General features: G+C 37.2%; 1 protein-coding gene and 1 long non-coding RNA gene across 4 annotated transcripts in view; both read right to left on the reverse strand.

Moving 5' to 3' along the window:
* LOC149049496 (angiopoietin-related protein 7-like) overlaps positions 1-886 on the reverse strand; it is a 1,823-nt gene extending 937 nt beyond the window's left edge. Inside the window, exons 1-2 of the mRNA XM_089198641.1 lie at positions 780-886; positions 219-625 (exon numbers count right to left, since the gene is read on the reverse strand). Of these exons, the coding sequence (XP_089054767.1) occupies positions 219-625; positions 780-886 (514 nt within the window). The remainder of the gene's footprint in view (positions 1-218; positions 626-779) is intronic.
* Positions 1-22,046, reverse strand: part of LOC149049493 (uncharacterized) — a 153,929-nt gene that overhangs the window by 23,457 nt on the left and 108,426 nt on the right. The gene's annotated exons all lie outside the window — the stretch shown is intronic.

The following is a 22,046-nucleotide window of genomic DNA, read 5'->3' on the forward strand; positions in this document are numbered from 1 at the left end:
CACAAAGAGGCGAGCCACTTTATCAGTGTGAGAGGCCTTTGCATGACTTAGATTAGACACACTGTGAACAGAGTCGTTTGGCAAACGTGAATTGCAAGTAAATAACAGGATTGAAAGAGACTGAATGAGTCGAGATGTGGATAGAGACCTATAAAACTAGTTACGTATAATCATGATAAAAGTTTAGCTTCTATTAACGTTGATTGTCTTAGGCTTACCGATAATATTTCCAAGATCCAGCTTGTACTTCGCTTCCTCGTCTCCAATTTTAAGCCACGCATATTCAGCGTAAAAAGCTTTTTTAGGAACTAATTGCTTCGTAGCCTTTACCCCAAGAACTACTCGAAGCCTGTTTTCTGTCTTATTTTCGGTCAAGCGGCGGATCTTTTCCAATCCAAGCCAATATTCGCCAACGAGGAAATTACCGAAGCCATGTTTGTAGTCATCCCAGGTGCGGTTAAAATCATCGGAAACTTTCAGTCTCTTTTGGATCACTGTCCATCCTCCACCAGCTGTTGTCTGGTCACAATATACATCAAAGGGAAGTTTATCATCAGGATAGATTGTATAAACACCGCTGATTCTTTGATCAGAGTTGTAAAGCTCAGCACAGTTCTTATCTTTTAAAGATGACAAGAAAATAGTTTGATCTTCTATTAGATTATCAAGTAAAGAGTTTAAAATAGGGAAAAAAACAAATGATATGAAACCAAGTAAAAGAAACAATACAGTGGCTATCACAATATAACAGAGAATGGCTTCCCTCTTACATTTCTCATGCAAATCCAAAAACTGAAGATAACAACTGAATCGAGAATAAAAGTGTCACACTGAGCAGCAAAGTAGGCATGATGCAAAGTTTTTTTCTTCTCCGACCTTTAAGCATGAGAGTTCATGCACACAATTGTAGATTGAAGAATTTACAACTGCTCAACCTTGTATTTATACCCAGCTATTGAAACCTCGAAACGTGATAAGAAAATGCTCGAAGACAACTGTATTCCTCGGGAATCTCCCCTCCAAATTGTGAAGGATGTTTGAAACATACCACAAATGTAACTCTTGATCAATTAACGTAAGAATATTGACCACATATTTTGAGTCGTAGTGAGTGTGAAATAAACTCCTATAACAAAAGCTGATTAGCAAGCCAAATTCTAGGGCGAAACCTCGTCATTTCTTAAATGTAGTTAAAGAATTAATGTATGTTGACTGTCTTATCAAAAAGGTCACGAGGAATAATTTTTTTTTATCAATTTCATTCATAAGTATCGCATAAGTCTAAGATATAATGCTAAAATTCCTTAGATTAATTGAAATCTCCAGGTGTGCCGTCACTATTTTCGTGACGCATTCTTACGAGTCAACGGAAATCAAACTGCCCCCGTAGCAACCGTTCTTACAAAAATATTTTCTTTTAAAAACTCAAATGCGTCCCATGGTCACGTTTCGGAAAAAAAGCAAACGATAAATTCACGAAGGCGTCACGCGTTGTGTGACTCGGTGTTACGAGAGGAATCGTTAAGAATTTCAACATGTTATAAGGAATAGTATGGGGTACGAAATACGGTCGATTTATAACGATTTCGAAATATAAACAGTTTACACGTAAAATCATTAGAAATTACTCACATCATGTGTGTCCGTTGTAGTTTCCGGCTTTCTTTGCTGTTAAAGCTTGTTTTGCCATCACTGTTATTTTTGTTATAAGACGGAAGTTCCTTATAACGTATTAAAATCCTAAATGGTTCCTCTAGTAACTTAACATCGAATTACACAACGCATTACACTTTCATGAATTACTCGTTTGCTTTTTCTTGAGTCGTGAGCCTGGAACGCCTGCGATAAATGGACAATTAAGAGTTTCAGGTCAGAAAATATTCATCGAAACCACGTCAGTGAACGCGGCGGAAACTAACTTACACAGCGGTTTATTTTCTGGATATGATAAATACAGGTGAACGTAAAAATTGATTTCATCACATTAAACTGTATGAGTTCATTAAGGAATCAAATATTCCATCAAAATCAGGCTATGATTGCATAAGAAAGATCACAGGCGATTCAAGGTGAGGAGCACAATTTACTGCGAATCTCACTCATAATTATAAAATGAAAGCGTGAGTCATTTTACTGTAAGCCCTCAGGTGATCTTCAAAAGATGTACAGTCATCATCTTCGGGGTACATCAGCGTAAGAGTCAGCGTGACTAGAACAGATCCTGTAGCAACAGGTCTTGAATCTTTATATATATATATATATATATATATATATATATATATATATATATATATATATATATATAAGAATTTGGAAGTACCCGAAGCCAGAACATTTTAATGGAATGTTTCCGCGTCACTGAAAGCAACAAAATTACACAGTTTTGAAAGGTTGATGTAATTGTTAAAATAAGCAAAGCAAAAAAATTAGAAAGGTAAGGTGCATGAAACTGATCGTTACGCGGCTTATTTCAAAACTTTCATAAGTAAGTCTTTCTATGAAATTCAAACCGTTAAAAAATCGGAGTTATCATTACGCAGCTTGAGTAAGACTTGCATCGATTAGCAATTGATTTCTGATCATTCCATGCAAATTATCTTAATTTTTCCACTCAAGAATATATATTTACTAGACATTACACTTTCATGGTTGGCTACACATAACATTAATTAATCGGAATCCGTTACCATTATAATTAGCTGTTTTTTCGTTATTTATAGTGAGTTTACATTGTTCTGCAAAAATGAAACAAATAAAAGGATCCAGATAGGGCAGCTCTCTAGAATTTTGTCTTTTTAATTCTTTATCCGGTTAATGCAAGTGTAGCGTGCTTTTAATGACACATTTCACTCTTTTAAAGCAGTTTGAGGTTTCCGTTGCCCATTGAAATTGTGCAACCTCGTCATTGACCTAACGGGAATCCCCAGGGAACATAACACTCCTTTCTTGAGTCTTAAGTATTACGTCTACTTCACTCCGATTTAATCGCACATGATAACTTCGGTTTGCCATACAACAGTAAACAGAGAATTTAATCAATGTGCTCAAAAATAATTGAAGTGAGTACGTTTCTAAAGAAACTGTGGTGCATGTGTCGGTTAGAGAGTATAACAGGGAAATAAAGTATCATCAGCTGAGTTGATAACGTAAACTGGCCACCGTGAATTACCCCCAAACTTAAAGGCAAAAAGTAAATAGCATAGAAAGGTCGCACTTTTCGATAAATCGTGAGTTTATTGTTCTGACTCGCAAAAGATGGTAATATTTTATCGTAAAATATTTTGTCTGGTTGAGTACGTGCGCATGTCCATCGCGTTCAACTTCCTCTGTTCATTCAAGAAATGACATACAGAAGCAAAGTTTCAAAAATCCTCCTTTAAGAGTATTTAGAGGAAATAGAGTTGCCTTCAATCATATTCTCATCACGCCTACAGTTTCACACCCTTAGAATGAATAAAAGGTTACGCAGTTGAAATTGATGTAGTCTACAACTGCGCTTCATCATAAAATATACAGCTTTAAGGTTGGTGAAAAAAATTCATCGTACAGTGTCTGTTTCACAAAGTTCTAATTTAATCTGTTTGTTTCTTTTACTTGACCTCTACGAGTTTGTCTTTCTTTGAAATTTCATGCTCATGTTTCATGCTCTTTCTCTGTTGCTCTTGATCAAACCAACCAAACTTTAATTGAATTGAAAGCGATCTTCGCAGTAATGAACACTACTTAAGTAGAAGTGAAAAGAAGGCCTGAAAAAAATTCAGGCCTGTGCGGGTATCGCAGAGGTCGTGGGTTCAAATCCCGTACAGGCCTGAATTTTTTCCAGGCCTTCTTTTCACTACTACTTAATAAGTAGTGTTCATTACTGCGAAGATCGCTTTCACATTCACGTCTTTAACCGCAGTTCAAATATATGACTCCCACAACCGTTTATTCACCACTTCACGGGTTTATTTGGAACCAACACAGTGACCAGCTCCCAGTTGGATTGTTAGTTCAGTTGGTAGAGCACTGCAGCGGTATCGCAGAGGTCATGGGTTCCAATCCCGTACAGGCCTAAATTTTTTTCAGGCCTTCTTTTCACTACTAAGTAAGTAGTGTTCATTACTGTATCAGTTCAAATATATGACTCCCTTATATTCACAACCGTTTATTTAATCATCATTATTTTTTGAACAGCCAGGAACTGTGCCGAGGTTTTCAAAGGCGGTCAAAGAATCAGCTGTGTTTATACAATCTATCCTGATGACAAAGCTCCCTTTGATGTATATTGCGAGCAGACAACAGCTGGGTGAGGATGGACAGTGATACAGTAGAGGCTGAATGGCTTTGTTGATTTCAACCACACCTGGGATGACTACAAACATGGCTTCGGTAATTTCCTCATTGGCAAATATTGGCTTGGATTGGAAAAGATCCGCCGCTTGACGGGAAATAAGTTAGAAAACAACCTTCGCGTAGATATGGGAGTAACTAATGACACAACTGTTAACGCTGAGTATGCGTGGATAAAAATTGGAAGAGTGAAATATAAGTACCAGCTGAACATTGAAAATCTTATAAGTAAGTTAGCAAATTATCCTTGTCACTAGCCTCAGTACCATTCAATTATAGATAGCTAACGTTGTAAATCTTAGGCCACAAATTGACCCATTTTTTTCTCTACCAATCCTGTTATTTACTCATCACATTGGCCAATCGACTGAGTTTACTGCAGGTCTCTTCTGAATCACGTAAATGCCTCTCAAACTGAAGAGGAGTCACTGATAGTTTGCCAATACCGCAGCGAGACTAATTTTTTTGTTTTGCTTTGTTTGTTTTTAACATTGATGTAGTTATTTGTTTTGAATGAAGTATGAATACATTTTATGACGACAGTGATAGGAAAGAGGCAAATAAGTTAATGCAGTCGCAGTGTTCTTAATTTCTATTCAAGTTTTTGCCCTCTATGCAAATTTGTCGTAAATGTAAACATTTCTTTGGCACTATTTAAGATGAGACTAAATTTCAGTGAGAGGTGGTAAATTATTTGCTGAACAACTAAATAAACAAAAAAAGCTGTTGCGAAACAATAAATTTAATTTTTTGCACGAAATGAAACAGCCATTCATAAATATTGGCAATGTGAAAAAATTACATTATCGTATCTTGTTGGAGTTGTCGATCTGTAAAAGAGTAAGTTGTTACACTGACATATCCACAAGCTTGGACGAAAGATCTTAGATGTGCACGATTGTGCCTGAAACGCGTATACAGTCGTTCGGCTGGCTGACCACAGTACTAGTATGTAATATCGTCTCTTTAAATTATAAAAGGTCACCATGTGGGAAATTGAGAAACGTGCAGAATCGAGAGATTAATTGGTGCCTGAAGTTCATTGTTAGATTGGATAAGCTGTTGTTTTATTTCACTTCAATGAATTTCAAAGGTCAATAATTATTTAGACAAGAAACCATTTCTGAGATCACTTTGTCGTTAATTTATTCTCTATTCAGGACAACTCTTGATCACCTCACCTTGAAAATCAATGAACTTGTTTGCGTAATTGATCCAAATTAAAAAGAATCCATACAATGTTACAAAATCGACTAAAACTGTAGCGGCTAGTTCCAAGAACTACTTCTGATACATACAGAATATATCATTACTTTTATTTATCCTCGTTTCTCTAAACAGTGTTGATGGGCCCTACAAAACAATCATTTTAAGGATCGAAACAGTCGTTTTCGACGAGCTTCACTAACCGCTGCTTCTATTTGCACTTGAACCACACATTGAGCGAATCCGTCTATCCACATCCGGTTCGCGTTTGTTTTCTGCTTTTTGTAAAGCGAGTGGCTAACCAAAATGAATAACACTTAAACTGACTTAGACAATGGATGACTTTTTCCGTGTCTACATAGCCTCATCTAAACATCAGTGGGGCTGGCTGAATTCGTGAAAGTTGGCAAACCCATGAAACAGTCAGAGGGACTTAAGTGATCTTCCTAATTTTTATCAAACAAGAGGCTACACACGGAGTCTATATTCTGGCTGGACTTGCGGTTCAGAGGGAACGGATTGAAGGCCTTGCGGTACGTGTTTAGCAAAATCGCTGTTGAATACTTTACCTTGTTTACATAATATTGATGGTTATGGAGATTAAGACTTTGGAACAAGTTGATGCCATAAAACTAAAACCGCTGGATGAAACGCGGGGCCTGACCTCAGTGCCACGGCAAAATCAACAGAAAAGGAATAGGTCAATTTGTGACTTACCTTGAGTCGTGGAGAAATCCAGAATGATGGTAACCATCCAACTCCGCAGAATAATAAACGCATACCTCGGGCGTTCCTCAAAACCAGTATTAAATAGAATCCTGCGTTTATCAAATTTCCAGTTGCAAAATTCATCAAATTCTAACGCTGTAATTCAAATCTTTCTCTGCCTCCGCGATTTTCCATTTTTAAGTCAAGTATCGCCTCACAGTAGCTCAATAAATATTTGCATTTGCATTTATTTTGCATTTACAAGGTTTTCTCTGGCTAACATCTGATAACAAAAATCTGAAGTTTTTTACCTTAGAACGATATACCAAAGCAGGCATTTTATGGACCGCAAGTTTTTAGACTGATTGTGGCAGTGACCTTCACAAGTTTTTTTTTTCTTTTTTTTCAGAAAAGCATGGTTTTTCGTCCGCTAAAGAAATTATCGCCAATTTTTTGCATAAGATGATTGAATTAATCAATCGTTTATGCGCGGCCCAGTACTTCAAGCCAGGATACACTCGATGCCAAAACTCAACCTCGTTCCCGGGCTACGTCCACCACATTGCTTTACGCCAATTAAAAACTGCCAGGTAGCACCTATAGTGCATTTTCCTGCGGAGCAAAAACCAAACCGAATTTCTGATTCAGGCCTGTTTACGACCATAATAAAAATCATCCATACAGATACAAAAAGCTTTCAAGATTTCATTTATTTGCTACAAAACATTTATCTCAACGTTTTCTCAAAACGTTCACAATTGACCTTAAAATAAATCATTTAGAATAAAGTCGACTTAACGTAATTATAATTAATGCCTCTAGAAAGTTGTTTTTAAATCTAAAACTGAGAGCAGGGTCAGATGTAGTTCACCGGTTCAAGCTTCGGCTCTATCAAACAAATTTTGCGTTTTGTTTCCTTCAAAAGACTCTTTAAATCAATCACGTTGCCTGATAAATAGTAGATAGCTTTTTCAAACCCCCTGAAAACATTACAGAGTCTTGTAAGAGGATCTGGTAAATTATTTCATACAAACAATTATTCAACAAAAAAATCCTCCCGAAGAAAAAATTACGGGACCCTCAGGGAGAATAAGAAAAGTCCGCTGGTCTGATTTTCATTTCAAATGTTTTGGGATCGTTCTCATCAGCTTCAGGGGTTAATTTTGCCCACTGAATTGTGCAATTGCTTCTAGAATGAGGACAGATGCTGTAAAGATTTCAATTAGCAGTACAAACTTCATTAATGTAGTGGTACCACTTTTGTAAACTTTGTCCTGTTTACTAGGGATAGAACTCTGACGAACGAGACTCAATTAAACTGTTTTATTTCGCTCTCGTATTCGCTTATTTACATCAGGTGTGTAAAAAGCTACTCTGCAAAACTTGAAAGAAATCACTCTCTTATACGATCGATATTTTCTACATTTTGATTGGTTGTTGCCGAGTACTGATTTAAAAGGGTCATTCAAGGTTGCGTTGATTATGTAAACCATTCAATGTCCATAGTGTTAGCACTCATCATCTGACATGTGTCACGCACGAATCAAAGTCTCCGACACCACCAGCCTCCCCCACATTTCCGTGCACAATCACGATTAGCTGGAAATCCGTTTCACGCACTAAATAACTTGCCATTATGATCGGAGAGAGAATCTTCAACAGTTGCAGTTGCATAAAAAAAGGGAGAAATAAGAAGTAAACATAAGGAGGCTCCATACTCGGGTTTTTTCTCAATGTTGGCGCGCGCCAGCGCATCGTTTTTCTAGGAAATTATGATGTTTTCGCTTTTTTAGGTCACTGAAAGCCATCAGAAGGGCGATGGGCAACGTTCGGACTTTCGTTTGCTTTAGTAAGTATTATCAAAATGATTTTCGTTATTAAGCGAGGGCTCCACGAAGAGAGGCGCTCGCCAGTGATAATTTGGCTTTGATTTTCTTCAGTATGCTTCAGTGAATTTCCCAAAATTTTCTCAATATGTGAAATTTGTCCTGCCGATCATTTAAATCCGAAAAAATAGAGGTTACAAATGCAGTTTCATTGCTATTTTATATTTTGTGTTTTCTTCCTCTATCTCAAATTTGGTCCTATGAATTTCTCTTATCAACAGGCACAAGGGAAATATGTCGAAAGGTTCAGCAAATCTTAGGAGATTCCACCCGAAAAAATGCGATAAATTTTGCTTGAAAGATCCTCATTTTCTTCGTCGCAAACATTACAGAATGGAATAGAACTTCGCCAATATCTATACCTGTGCATGGGTAAACTTTCGAATCTGTCGCTTCATCTGTCGCCTGTCAGCGATCTTTGTGTTGTCTTTTCGTTTGATCTCTTTTTCAGGCGCAACCAAATCTCGCACGGTCAAGAAATCCTAGTTTTCTATACATCCCAGGTCTTTGTGTCACCTGATGGATTCTCTGCCACTAAGTCAAAGGGAACTTGTTTGTAAATGGGTCGTTTAGGGTTGGGCTCATGAGTGTCATATGCATGACCATGTACAAATGCATGAATAACACTGACATTTCAAGGCATACAGTCGTTTGAGGGTGGGCGAATAGCTACGAGAATTGCTACATGTGCAAGGTTGGTGATAAAAACGTTATCTAAACAAATTATCATTTATTGGGAAATAGTAGATTGGCTTACATGAATACTATCGATGTGCTTGTAATAGGCTGTCTCATTCTCGATACCAAATCATTCATTCTCCCCATGCACAATTTTGCTCGCATTTATTTCCAGATCCACGCAGAGTTTATTTTCTGTCTTGTTTTGCGTCAGGCGTTGGATCTATCTCAGCCAAAATTCACGAACAAGGAAATCACCGAATCCCTTTTTATAATTATCCCAGGTGCGGCCGAAATCAACAATGTTACATAGTCTCTTCTGGATCACTGTTCATCCTCCACCAGCTGTTGTCTGGTCGCATCAAAGGGAGCTTTGTTATCAGGGTAGATTGTATAAACACCGCTGATTCTTGCTCAGCACAATTCCTGGCTGCTAACAAAAAATAATTTAAGCTTGGTTGGTTTGATTACGGATATTGGGGAAAGAGCATGAAACAAAGAAAGTCAAGTAAAAGAAACAAGCAGCGAGTAAATTATCAGCACTTTTTAACCGGCAGATCTAATTAACTGCTTGCCACTTTGTTGATAGCTGTCTTCTTCGAGTTAGATTTACAACTCAAGGGTTATAATTAGGAATATATCAGAGAACTAAGACATACTGTTATTTACATTTCTCGGAACCTTCTTTGTTGTTTTTGCAACTTATTGAAGTTGCACGAGTTGAAGATAGCATTTGAAACGTGAATAAGAGTGTCACTGAGCAACAAATTAGAACTTTGTGAAGCAGACATTATATGATGAAATTTTTTCTCCAAACTTAAAGCTGTATATTTTGTGATGAAGCACAGTTGTAGACTGAATAAATTCCAGCTGCTCAACCACGTATTTATACCCAAGATATTCCCTAAAGCCAATACGGTGTGAAACTGTAGAGGTAATAAAAATATACTCGAAGACAACCCTATACTTCCCAGGAATCTCCCTATACTCCTAAAGGATTATTGCAAGTTATTGAAGTTGCATGAGTTGAAGATAACATTTGAAACGTGAATAAAAGTGTCACACTGAGCAGCAAATTAGAAATTTGTGAAGCAGACATTATGTGATTAAATATTTTCTCCAACCTTAAAGCTGTTTATTTTGGGATGAAGCACGGTTGTGGACTGAGGAAATTTCGACCGGGAGCTCTTTTCAGAGCTCACTAAATCCTAAATCCCCGTTCGCCCAGCAATCTGTATGCGATGGGCAGTTCTCTTATGAGCTCACTGAACCCTCGATCGTCCAACAAACTGTCAATGATCGGGGGCTCTTTCCAGAGCTCGCTGAACCCTCGATCTTCCAACAAACTGTCAATGATCGGGAGCTTTGTCCAGAGCTCGCTGAACCCCCGATCGCTGATGTAACTAAACGTGGTGCTGCCATACGTTGACATTGTTACACAACGGATTTCTATTTGCAAAAAAATTTTTTCTTCAAAATACACACAGAAACCCAGACGTGAAACTCCTTTTCCTAATGCAGTCAACTCCCGATCCTCCAAACCTCCGATAACTCGAACCCTCGCTAACTCGAACCTAGAAGCAATTTTCGTTCAGTTCACGCTTCGTTGGTTTAAGGTACATCAGTGCGTGTATCCTCAACTCCCGTTAACTCGATCGAATTTCCGATAACTCGAAACCTTTTCAGTTTGCCTTGAAGGTTCGAGATGTCGGGAGTCGAGTGTAATTTAATAGAACCAGGAATTGAAAATTAAAAAAAAACGCATGCTCTGAACAGGTAAAACAATCCCACGTGTATCAGTTAAAAAGTACGGTATTTCTTACTTACCTTACCCAGGTAAAAATATAAAGTGGGATCCCGCCGATCCCACCTGGGATTGTGGAACATCCCGCATGGGATCCTGCCAATTGGGATTCCTCCTTAAATTCCTAATAGCATCCCGCCAATCCCACCTGGGATCCCAGGTGTGTCCCAGGTGGGATCCCACCTGGGATTATGGAACATCCCGCCTTAAATTCCTAATAGCATCCCACCTGAGAAAGCACATCCCAGGTGGGATTAAACCTAGAATCCCACCAATCCCTCTTGGGATCCTGCCTCAAATTTCAGATAGTTTCCCACCCTGGAAATCATGTCCCAGGCGGGATTGCACCTGGGATCCTGCCAATCCCAGTTTAGACCCTGCATAAAATTTCAGATGGCTTCCCACAGGAAAAATCCTTAGTGGGATCCTGTTTAACACTGGAGACCACAGATTTATGAAATGTACCAGATGGGATATCTTATCAATTCCTTTTGTAACCTAATCCTTCAAATTAAGAGGATGAAATTTTCTTGGTGAGCTATAGACCCCATCAATCTACTCAGGGTCCAAAACTTTCCAACTAGCTATAGAACATACTGACACCTCCAATTGTAACATCAAACAGTACATGAATACACAGAATATATGTGATCAAGATTTCACAATTTATTTGCAATGAACCAGCATGTGTTCGACGTTGTTTCATTTAACAAATTTCTTAACCGAACACTTTTAAAGAATAACAGCACAACTCAGCACATTACTTTTTCTTCATTATTTATGCAGCCATTTACAGTGTAATTGGCTGTGGTATATCAAAGAATAGAAGAAAGACAAAACTTCAATAATTCATGTTATCAGCAAGTGACCAATTCGATTCTCAGAATTATTCGAGTTTCAGTTGTGCCGAGCGCTACGTAAGCTTTATTCAAGCCGTTATATCTATTCTTTGGTAAGATTTTGATCACGTAACGAATATCACAATTTTTACTCACCACAAACTTTCAAAATCCTAGCTTTATAAATGACCACTCGATCGTTGTTTGAACCAGTCAATATGTCAACTGCTAATTGTCCCTTCCTTTAATTCCACAGCGCCAACGACTTTCTTTTCATTTACAACACTGATGCTGTTCTCGTTTTCCCATTGATCCACAAAAAAACCCATCTTTAGAAGTGTTATATTAAGTAGAACAGTTGAGAAAAGAAACAACTTGAAGCAAGAGCGGTTAATCGATGAAAAGTACATTCAAAGATGAGCGCCAAATAGAGTTTTCTTTACAGTAAATGGTTTGAACCCGGGGGTAACATGTAATAGTGTAGTTTGATCGTCCGGGTGAGTGGAGTCCTGAAAAGGACTGTGTCGGTAGTGGTGACTGACGTTTCGACAACCTGAACGGAAGTCATCATCAGAGTCAAGTGAAAGGTTGTTGTCAGTCGAATGTACTTAGTCCGGTTTGTGTACACTGATTGGTCAGTTTTGCCGTGATGTTATTGGCTGTAAGACTCAAGTGGCGAAGGTCAGTCGTGATTGGTCGGTTTGGATCCGTTAGTGAAGTTAGGTCGTTCTGTTCTGTTCGTTTGTAATGTTAACTCATCCACGACATTAACATTACAAACATTACAGTCTTACAGCATTTGTTCCCATGCTCTACTTCGTAGGTTTTTTTCCTTTCGTCGATTCGGTAAAAATTGCGTTAGAGCGTTTCAAAGACTTTATTTCGTCCATCATTTATGATGTAAATAATTTTTTTAAAGATAAAACGGTAAAAACGAATGATAAAATCCGACGTTTCGGACTCTATTCGTGCGAAAGTATATGTATAATCTTCGCACCTATTATGTTAATTTTTCGCGCCACATCGCTTGAATACTGTTATTTGCATGTTTTAAACTTTTACCTTGATAATGGAGTCATGACTACTCCGAAACGTCGGATTTTATCGTTCGTTTTTACCGTTTTATCTTTTAAGTAATTTTTCGATGAGACAATCGAATCCTAAGCGATAAATAATAGAAACAACCGATGTTTATCAAACTGTCGTAAGCTTGATATGAAGCGAAATGTATGTTGTTTAGGTTGTAGCGAGAGATGAAAGTATTATGGCTTTTGAAAAAATCGAATACGCGCGCTTTGAGTGTGATATCAGAAACAATAGATAAAACAATAAGTTTTGAGGCCTTTGTTTCTTAGCTCCGCCTTGACAAGTTAATGAGCTAATGCAGTATTCCCTTCTGAGGAAAGCGCGCGTGATTTTCGACCAATGAGAGCCTCCCTGTTTACGCTTCGCCGCTTATATTACAGATCTATAACATTTTCGCCACTGCAAGTAAATGTCGCGAGAACAATAGAATTTAGAAAGATAATTTTTTTTACTGATACCACTTACGAATATATTAATTTTTCGTTAGACCGCCACGGCTGACTACACTTAAGATTACACTTTTCAGCGCAATTTCAAATCATGAGAGGGTGTGCACAAAGTTAAATTATTTAATCGTCAATTTATGATTTATTTTCGCCATGAAACATAATGTGAGAAAATGGAATTGAGAAACGAGGAAGCAACATCGGAGTTCTACTCTCTCCACCATAAGCGGTAGAATGCACTCTGAGTTCCGCTTGAACACTCAAAAAAGAAATTAAGCGAGACAAATACATGAGTACCAAAATACTCCTCCAGTATTACCGGCATTTTCTTTTTCTAATCTTTATATGGACCTTTGGAAAGGCTGTGATCAATTATTAATCGATTCATTTGGCCATGAAGACGAATAACGTGAGCAAATGATGCTGAAACACTGGGGTGTTAGTTAAGTTACTCACGAGAAGATCAGAACGTCATTATTTCTCTTCGCGAAGGAATAAACCGTGAGTCACGCTTGAACACTCAAATTTAACAATCAGCAAGCCAAATACCTGAGTACCTGGGTCGCTCTGACGAAGGGCTAACGCTCTAAACGTCAGCTTTGAAACTCTTTACAGGCGCCAGTTTACGTTATCAAAGTTGATAATACCAAATCACCTAAAACCTCAACCACAATTATTTTCTTTTTGAAGTTCAGTTTTTCCTACGTGATAATTGCATTGTTGATCTTTAAAGAGATTTTCTCTTCACCCCTCCTCCAGCGTGACACTGGTTTGAAGGTTTAAAGAATTATATCAAAATATTTTTGCTCTCTTTTAATGGGTCACACATACAGCTACCTGATCTGAAGGGCTCGATCGGCCAAATTTTAAGACAGGCCGCGTACAAAGTATTTCGTATTATTTTGAAAGCATGTTTATCAGCCTTAAATAAAATCGTACTCATGACGCGCTATGTCAAATTATTATGAACTTTTCACGACAACAAGAGATGTATGATGCAATAATGTAAACCTTCACATGTGTAATGTACAAGTGGTTTTTTTCCTCCCGATCATACCTGCGATAAATTTTTAACAGACGTTAATATAATTCTTGAATTATGAAGGCATATTTCAATACGTTGAAGAATTTCTTATCCTCAGGTAATGATTATGAAATGACGAAGTTTCATGACGCAATGATCTTAATCAGCGCGTTAGTACCTGTACTCAGTGTAAGGAAAATGTTGTTTCTTTGAAAGACTGATCATGAACACGAGTGCATCCTTTCATTATGAAACGGAAAGCCAGTGGCCCACACGCAGACTGTACCCGTGCCTTTGATTCATCCAGGGTCATTTTTGACGAAACATATATAGATGGCTGTGGGTGTTCACGGGTTTTAGGTGAGATTGACTTTAACGAGTGGCATATACAAGCCTTCAAAATCAGTAGGGTCACTGATGAACGTTTTCTGCTATTTATTACACCCATTTTGAAACCACTGGTGGTCGCTGTAATCTGATTGGCTCTAATTGGTGCGATTTATTCACGAAACACACCATTTTTTTGCCTTAAATCAAATCTTTTTCCCAGCCAATGAGGAGGCCACATTAAAAACAAAACAACCACTTAGATTTCAAGGCTTGTTTAAAGAAACCAATCAAATTGCAGGAAAATGAAAGACAAAGAGTATCATGAGGCAAATTCTGGAACTTTTGTTTCCAAAACTCTTATCCCCCCCCAAAAAAGAAAAAATGGATGAATTTAACTTCAAACCAGCTCACTACTACGTCAATAAAATTTGGGCGATTTCAAAATTGATGTAATAAAGTGGTTATTGAACTTCGTGTCGTGCAAATTTGGTCTGCAATCATACTTGTGATTTCAAATTGAACTCACACCGCGAGCTCGTTCGATTTTGAAATCACGCGTACGATTTCAGCCCAAATTGCACTCCACTCAGTTCAATTACCATTATTATCAATTGGTTCATACATCAGCGTGCGTTCATGGGGATATGAAGCACTTCCGAAGCACGGAAGTTTGGAGAGCACGAAAGACGCGTAAGAGGCTTCGCCTCGAGCAACTCTAGCTTCTTGAGTCGATGAACGCACAGCAGACGTATGAACCAATTGTTTTATAACATTTTCAACCCGATGGTTAAATGTGGTAAAAGGGTTAATATTCTCTCTGCTACGCCTCTGCGCGTTGATAATACTTTTTAATTAGACTTTTTTTTTATTATTATTTTAGTCTTAAAGGTGTCCCCAATTAGTGCCAATAGGCACTAGAACGATTAGACACTTAAATAAAGGTTATGTATGTATGTATGTATGTATGTATGTATGTATGTATAATTTTGTTTCAAGAAAACATTTCGCTATGCTGTAAATGATCTTGTCTTAGATTGGTCAAAACACTGACAGGGGAATTAATAATAATAATAATAATAATAATAGTAATAGTAATAATAATAATAATAGCAATAGTAATAATAATAATAATAATAATAGTAATAGTAATAATAATAATAATAGTAATAGTAATAATAATAATAATAGTAATAGTAATAATAATAATAATAGTAATAGTAATAATAATAATAAATGACAATTTACATAGCGCCCTATCTAAAAGCTCTACGGCGCTTCACAATCAAAGTAAAAAATAAAAATAATAATCAACGTAATCATTCATAAAAATAACGCTTTAAAAGATAAGTTCTAAGATTACGCTTAAAAGTGTTAAGATCTACACTACATTTAATGGTTTCAGGAATGTTATTCCACAGCTTAGGTGCAGAGACAGAAAAGGTGCGATCGCCATAAGATTTCAACTCGGAGCGAGGAATCACTAACAAGTTCCTACTCGATGATCGTAAAGACCTAGCAGGCTTATAAGTTTCTAACAAGTCACTGATATAACCAGGGAATAAATTATTTAAAGCTTTAAAAGTGAAAAATAAGATTTTAAAAATAATCCTCTGCTCCACGGGGAGCCAGTGCAGTTCCCTCAGCAAAGGAGTAACGTAATCATTCTTGCGACCACATAAGATTCAAACATTCATTCATTCATTATAAGATTCATGCGTGTCAATGAACTTTATTTTCTGATCGAATACAAAACTCTCGAGGGATTTGTTTCCTGACTTCATAAGCGTGCACGATAGGAATATGAAGCACGCTCACGCAATTAAATTTGATTAGACAAATTTACGCACTGTCACAATATCTGTTGAATTTCTACTGTTTCGTGTGTCTTTAACCTTGAAAAAAACTCACTAGAAACTGACTAGCATATTAATTAATTTTCAACCAAGCGACTAAGGATTCGAAAGCGTGCCATCGATCATGACAGCTCTACTTCTGCATATCATGCCATCACATCTGTGTTTAGTGCAGACCATCATCCCGGGAAACATAACTTCGCTTTCATTTTCAGTTGCACCACACAATGAACCTATCAGTCTGTACACTTCAGGTTCAGGTTTATTTTCTGCTTTCTGTAAAACTCGCGGCCAATCAAAATGATCAACAATTGATTTAGACCATGGATGACTTTGTTCGTGTTTCCATAGTCTCATCTATACACGGGCAGGGCTGGCTGAATTCGTGAAAGTTGGCAAACCCAGGAAACAGTCAAAGGATTTTAACAAGTTTGGGACTGAATTAGTATATCTAATTTTTTTCACAAATATCATTCATGCACAGAAGAGGCTTCCACTACTTCATTTATTTATTGCACAACATTTATCTCAACGTTGTCGCAAAACGTTTAAAAATTTACCCTAAAATATATTTGGAATGAAGTCGATTTAATCTAATCATAATAGATGCCCGTAGGAAGTTTAGATCCAAAACTGCATGGTCAGATGTAACTCACCGGTTCAAACCTTCTTTAGCAGTACTATTATCATCTGCACAAGAAAAAGGAAGGAATAAAACTTAAATATATTTTAGCTTCACAGTTGTCAATCATATATAATTGTTAAGAGCCTATCTCTGGCCTATTTTTGGCTTCTACATGTGTATAAAATTATGAGCTACTGTTAGCAAGCGCTATGTTGCTGCTACCAAGTCACAGGGAACTTGAAAGTAAATGGATCGTTTAAGGTTGGACTCATGAGTGTGATATGCATAACAATATAAAAACGTATGAATAATAACGATATTTCCATGGCACACAATCGTTTGAGATCGAGACATGTAAGTAAAGAGCTGTGAGATTTACCACATTTAAGGGTGGTGATAATAACGATCATCTATGACAATGATCATGTATTAGGGAAGAATAGACTGGCCTACGTGAAAAATCGCCGGTGCGTAGCTTGTAATCAACTGTCTCATTCTCAACACCAAACCATTTGTACTCATCGTGAACAGTTTTGCTCGTATTTACTCCCAGATTCACGCGGAGTTTGTTTTCTGTCTTGTTTTGCGTCAGGCAGGTGGATCTTTTCCAATCCAAGCCAATATTCACGAATGAGGAAATTACCGAAGCCATCTTTGTAGTCAACCCAGCTGCGGTTGAAATCAACGAAGCCATTCAGCCTCTTCTGGATCACTGTCCATCCTCCACCAGCCCTTGTCTGGTCGCAATATACATCAAAGGGAGGTTTGTCATCAGGGTAGATTGTGTTTGAAAAGCTCAGCACAGTTCTTGGCTGTTAAAAAATTATAATAATTAAATCTTGTTTGGCTTGATGAAACACATCAGGGAAAGAGCATGAAGCAAAGAAAGACAAAATCGTAGAAGTTAAGTAAAGAAAGAGCAGCGAGTGAATGATCATCACTTTTTTAGCTGGCCAATTTAATTAAGTGCTTGCCACTTTGCTGATAGCTGTCTTCTACGAATCAGATTTACAACTCAAGTGTTATAAGAATATATCAGAGAACTTAGATTGTTAATTACATTTCTCGGATCCTTTGTTGTTGTTGTTGTAACTTGTTGAAGGTGCAGGAGTTGAAGATAACATTTGAACCGTCAATGAATATGTTACACTGAGCAGCGAATTGAAATTTTGTGAAGCAGACATTATATGATGAAATGTTTTCTCCAAGCTTAAAGCTGTATATTTTATGATGAAGCACTGTTGTAGAATGAAGAAATTTCAACTACTTAACCTTTTATTCATTCTAAGGTTGTAAAACTGTGGGCGTAATAAGAATATGCTCGAAGGCAACTCTATTTCCTGGAAATACTCTTAAAGAAGGATTTTTAAACATTGCTTCTGTATGTCATTTCTCGAATAAACACAGGAAGTTGAACGCTGAAGTTATCAAGTGCAATTAAATCGGAGTAAAGTAGGCGTAATACTGTAGACTTAAGAAAGGGGTTTTATGTTCCCTGGGGATTCCCGCTAGGTCAATGATGGAGGTGCACAATTTCAATGGGCAACGTAAGCCTAAAACTCCTTTAAAGTAGTGAAATGTGCCATCAAAAGCACGCTACACTCATATTAACCAGATAACGAATTAAAAAAACAAAGTTCTAGAAAGCTGCCCTATTTGGATCGTTTTACTTGTTTCATTTTTGCAGAACAACGTAGAGTCCCTGTAAATGACGAACAAACTGCTAATTAAAATGGTAACGGAATTCCAATTTTAGCTCTTAGATTACTATTTGATGTTGTATGTAGCCAAGCATGAAAGTGTAATGTCATAAGAATAGATATTCTTGAGTGGTAACATTAAGATAATTTGTTAGGTTCTTGATTGCAGTTTCAAATACCAGAAGTGTTTCTCGTTGATCTGATGTCGGCACAAGATTTAATGTAAGGTGGCATTCTCAGAATGTTCGCCTTGATTCCCAAGGTTCATGCAGTTCACATAATTATTTGTTCTTCAAACCTGTACACTCATTTTTGCAAAATGCTTGATATAGAAGTTTAGACCTTTAAATATGTATCTAGAAATCAGTTTTCTGGTTATAGTTTGTATATATAATTTTTTTTAGACAGTCATCCTACCGATTCAAAGTATCAATCAAACTGTTCTAAGGGTTTATGTTTTGCTTATTTTTGGCTTTAGAGAGAAAGAAATGTGTAAAGTAAAATAATAGTGCAGGATTCAAAGGCTGAAAGACATGATTGTTGTCAGGTTCCATTGTGGACTATGAATAAATTGTACTGCTAACATCACTGTGCATCAATAAACTTATTGAGAATGATTAATAGAGTGCTTATCTTGTTTGGGAGAGGGAAATGGGACAAAATTCTTTTAGAACCTTCAGCATGGTTGAGTCTAGGAGGTGAAATCTATTGGATCGAATTTGACGAACAGTGATAAACCGAGCGGCGGTAAACGCGAGAAAATGCATGCCTTGCACGAATTAATTCGAATACACCGTTGCAGAGAAAATACCGGAAAATGCATGTTTCGACTGGTTAACTCCAGTGAATATCAAGTTGGAATGCGCAAAGCCGCTGTGAATAGCAGAATAACTGTTATTTTCCATGGGTTAAACGAACAGTTATAAACTGTAAAACGCCGAAAAATGCGTTTTATCGAATTTGCTCGAATTCACCATTGGTAAGAAATATTGGAAATGCATGCTTTCGACTGGAAAACTCTTGTGAACATTTCGTTAATCGTGCGAAAAATGGTTCTGAACAGAAGAAAACATGACATTTTCTATGCGTTATACGAAAAGCAAACATGAAATCATTGCATTTTCCTGCATTTACACACATTAATCTTCCAGGAAAATGCGTACTGTTTTCAGCTGCTAACTCCGGTGAATTCGTTGTTGTACACTGGGAAAATGCCAATGAACAAAAGGAAAACAAGCTGTTTGCAGTGCGTTAACCGAAAGGTTAATGCCAGAAAATGATTTTTTGACCTGCATTTACTGCGAAGGAAAACTACCGTATAATGGAACGAATATTGGGATTCACCGGTGCGAAAACGCACAGAAAACATTGGATTTTCCGTACGCAGTGCCGCGTACGCAATGCCGCGTTTTCCATGAATTCAATCTTCGTATTCTGTACGGTGAACGCTACTTTTTTGCCGTGGTTGTTACACCGACATATTCACTAGCTCGGCCAAATGTAGATGTACTCCACTGTGCCTGAAATGCGTATATAGTCATTCGGCTGGCTGACCACAATACGAGTGTGTAACATCGTCTCTTAAAAGTAAAAAAAAAGGTCATTAGGTAAGAAATTAAGAAACGTGCAGGACGAATTTCAATGAATTTCAAAGGTGAATAATTACTTAGATAAGAAACCATTTCTATGATCACTTTGTCTTTGATTTATTCCCTATTCAGGACAACTCTTGATCGCCCACCTTGAAAATCAATGAACTTGTTTGCGTAATTGATCCAAATTAGGAAGAATCCACACGATGTTACAAAATCGACTAAAAATGCAGCGCTTGGCTTTCATTTCATTTCATTTTCATTTCATTTTATTTTTATTTAAACACGGTTAATTCATCAGCCTAAAAAATACATATCACATACGCTAGAATGTTTAAAACTCAAACTATATACTATAACATTAAAAGCTGTTTTCCGTGAGTGCCGTGCGTTAGACTTAAAGAATGTCATTGATCTTACGTTTAAATGCCCCCAGAGACTCTGTGTTCCTTATATCGCATGGTAGACTGTTCCGTAATGTGGCGCCATTGTAGCTAAAGCTTTTTCGGTAATAATTAGTGCGCGGTAAGGAAACTGGCTCCAAGAACTACCTCTGTGAAATACAGAACATATCATTACTTTTTTTTTTAATCATTGTTTCTCTACTAACAATGTTCGTGTTCCCTACGAAACAATCATTTCAAGGATCAAATCAATTTTAAAGCTCGCTGCTAATCAAAATGAACAACACTTAAACTGACTTCGACAATGGACTCCGCTTTTACACAGCCTCGTCTAACTTGAGCAGGGCTGGCTGAATTCGTGTAAGTTGGAAAACACAAGAAAGTACAGTCAGAGGGATTTGAGACATATTCCTAATTTTCATCAAACATAAGGCTATACGGAGCTTATATTCTGGCTGAATTTGCAGTTTAGATGGAACGAATGGAAGGTCTCGCGGTGTTCAGCAAAATCGCTGTTGCGTGCTTTTCATTGTTTTCATAACATGGATCGAGAGTTATGGAGATTAAGACTTTGGAAAGAGTTAATGCCATAACAAATTGGAAATACTTGCTTGATAAAATGCGGGGACTAACGTAAGTACCGCGGCAAAATGAGTCAACAGAAAAGGAATAAATCACTTTGTGACTTAGCTTGAGTCACGGAGAAATCCAGAATGATAGTAACCAGGGCGTTTTACAAAACCAGTACTAATTAGAATCCTCCGTTTATCAAATTTCCGGTTGCAAAACTCATCAAATTTTAACGCTGTGATTCAAATCTTTCTCTGTTTCCCCGATTTTTCATTCACAAATCAGGTTTCGCCTCATAGTCGCTCAAAAAATATTTGCATGTGAACGCGATGATCTTTGTTTACCAGGTATTCTCCCGCTTACATCTGATAACAAACATCTGAAATTTTCTACCTCGGAACGATATACCACAAAAAGCATTTTATGGACCGCAAGTTTTTCGACTTATTGAGATTAAAGATATGTGGTAGTGACTTTCACAAGTTTTTTTTTTTGTTGTTGTTGTTGTCAGAAAAATATGTTTTTTTTCGTCCGCTAAAGTAATCATCTATAATGTTTATATAAGATAATTGAATTAATCAATCGAATTAAATCAATCAGCCAATAAACTTTAACTGTTCCCACTGTTTTTGCGTTTTATCCGTACGTTAACAATTGAAGCGATTCACCGTTTTAGGTTTGTGCTTGAAAATAGATATTTTAAAGTTTACTCGAAAGTTAAGTGTAAACAGTCACAAGGTTGGTTATCGTTATCCTCATTCTCAAGCTATGTCCACCATTTTGCTTTACTCCAATTAAAATCTGCCACGTGCACCTATCTTGCATTTTCCTGCGGTGGAAAAACCAGACCGAATTTCTGACTCATCATCATCATCCATACGAATACAAAAAGGTTTTAAGATTTCGTTTATTTACTACACAACATTTATCTCAACGTTTTCTCAAAACATTCACAATTGACCT

This window comes from Pocillopora damicornis, chromosome 2 (genome assembly GCF_964200805.1).
Source record: "Pocillopora damicornis chromosome 2, jaPocDami1.2, whole genome shotgun sequence".
NCBI classification, from domain to species: domain Eukaryota; kingdom Metazoa; phylum Cnidaria; class Anthozoa; order Scleractinia; family Pocilloporidae; genus Pocillopora; species Pocillopora damicornis.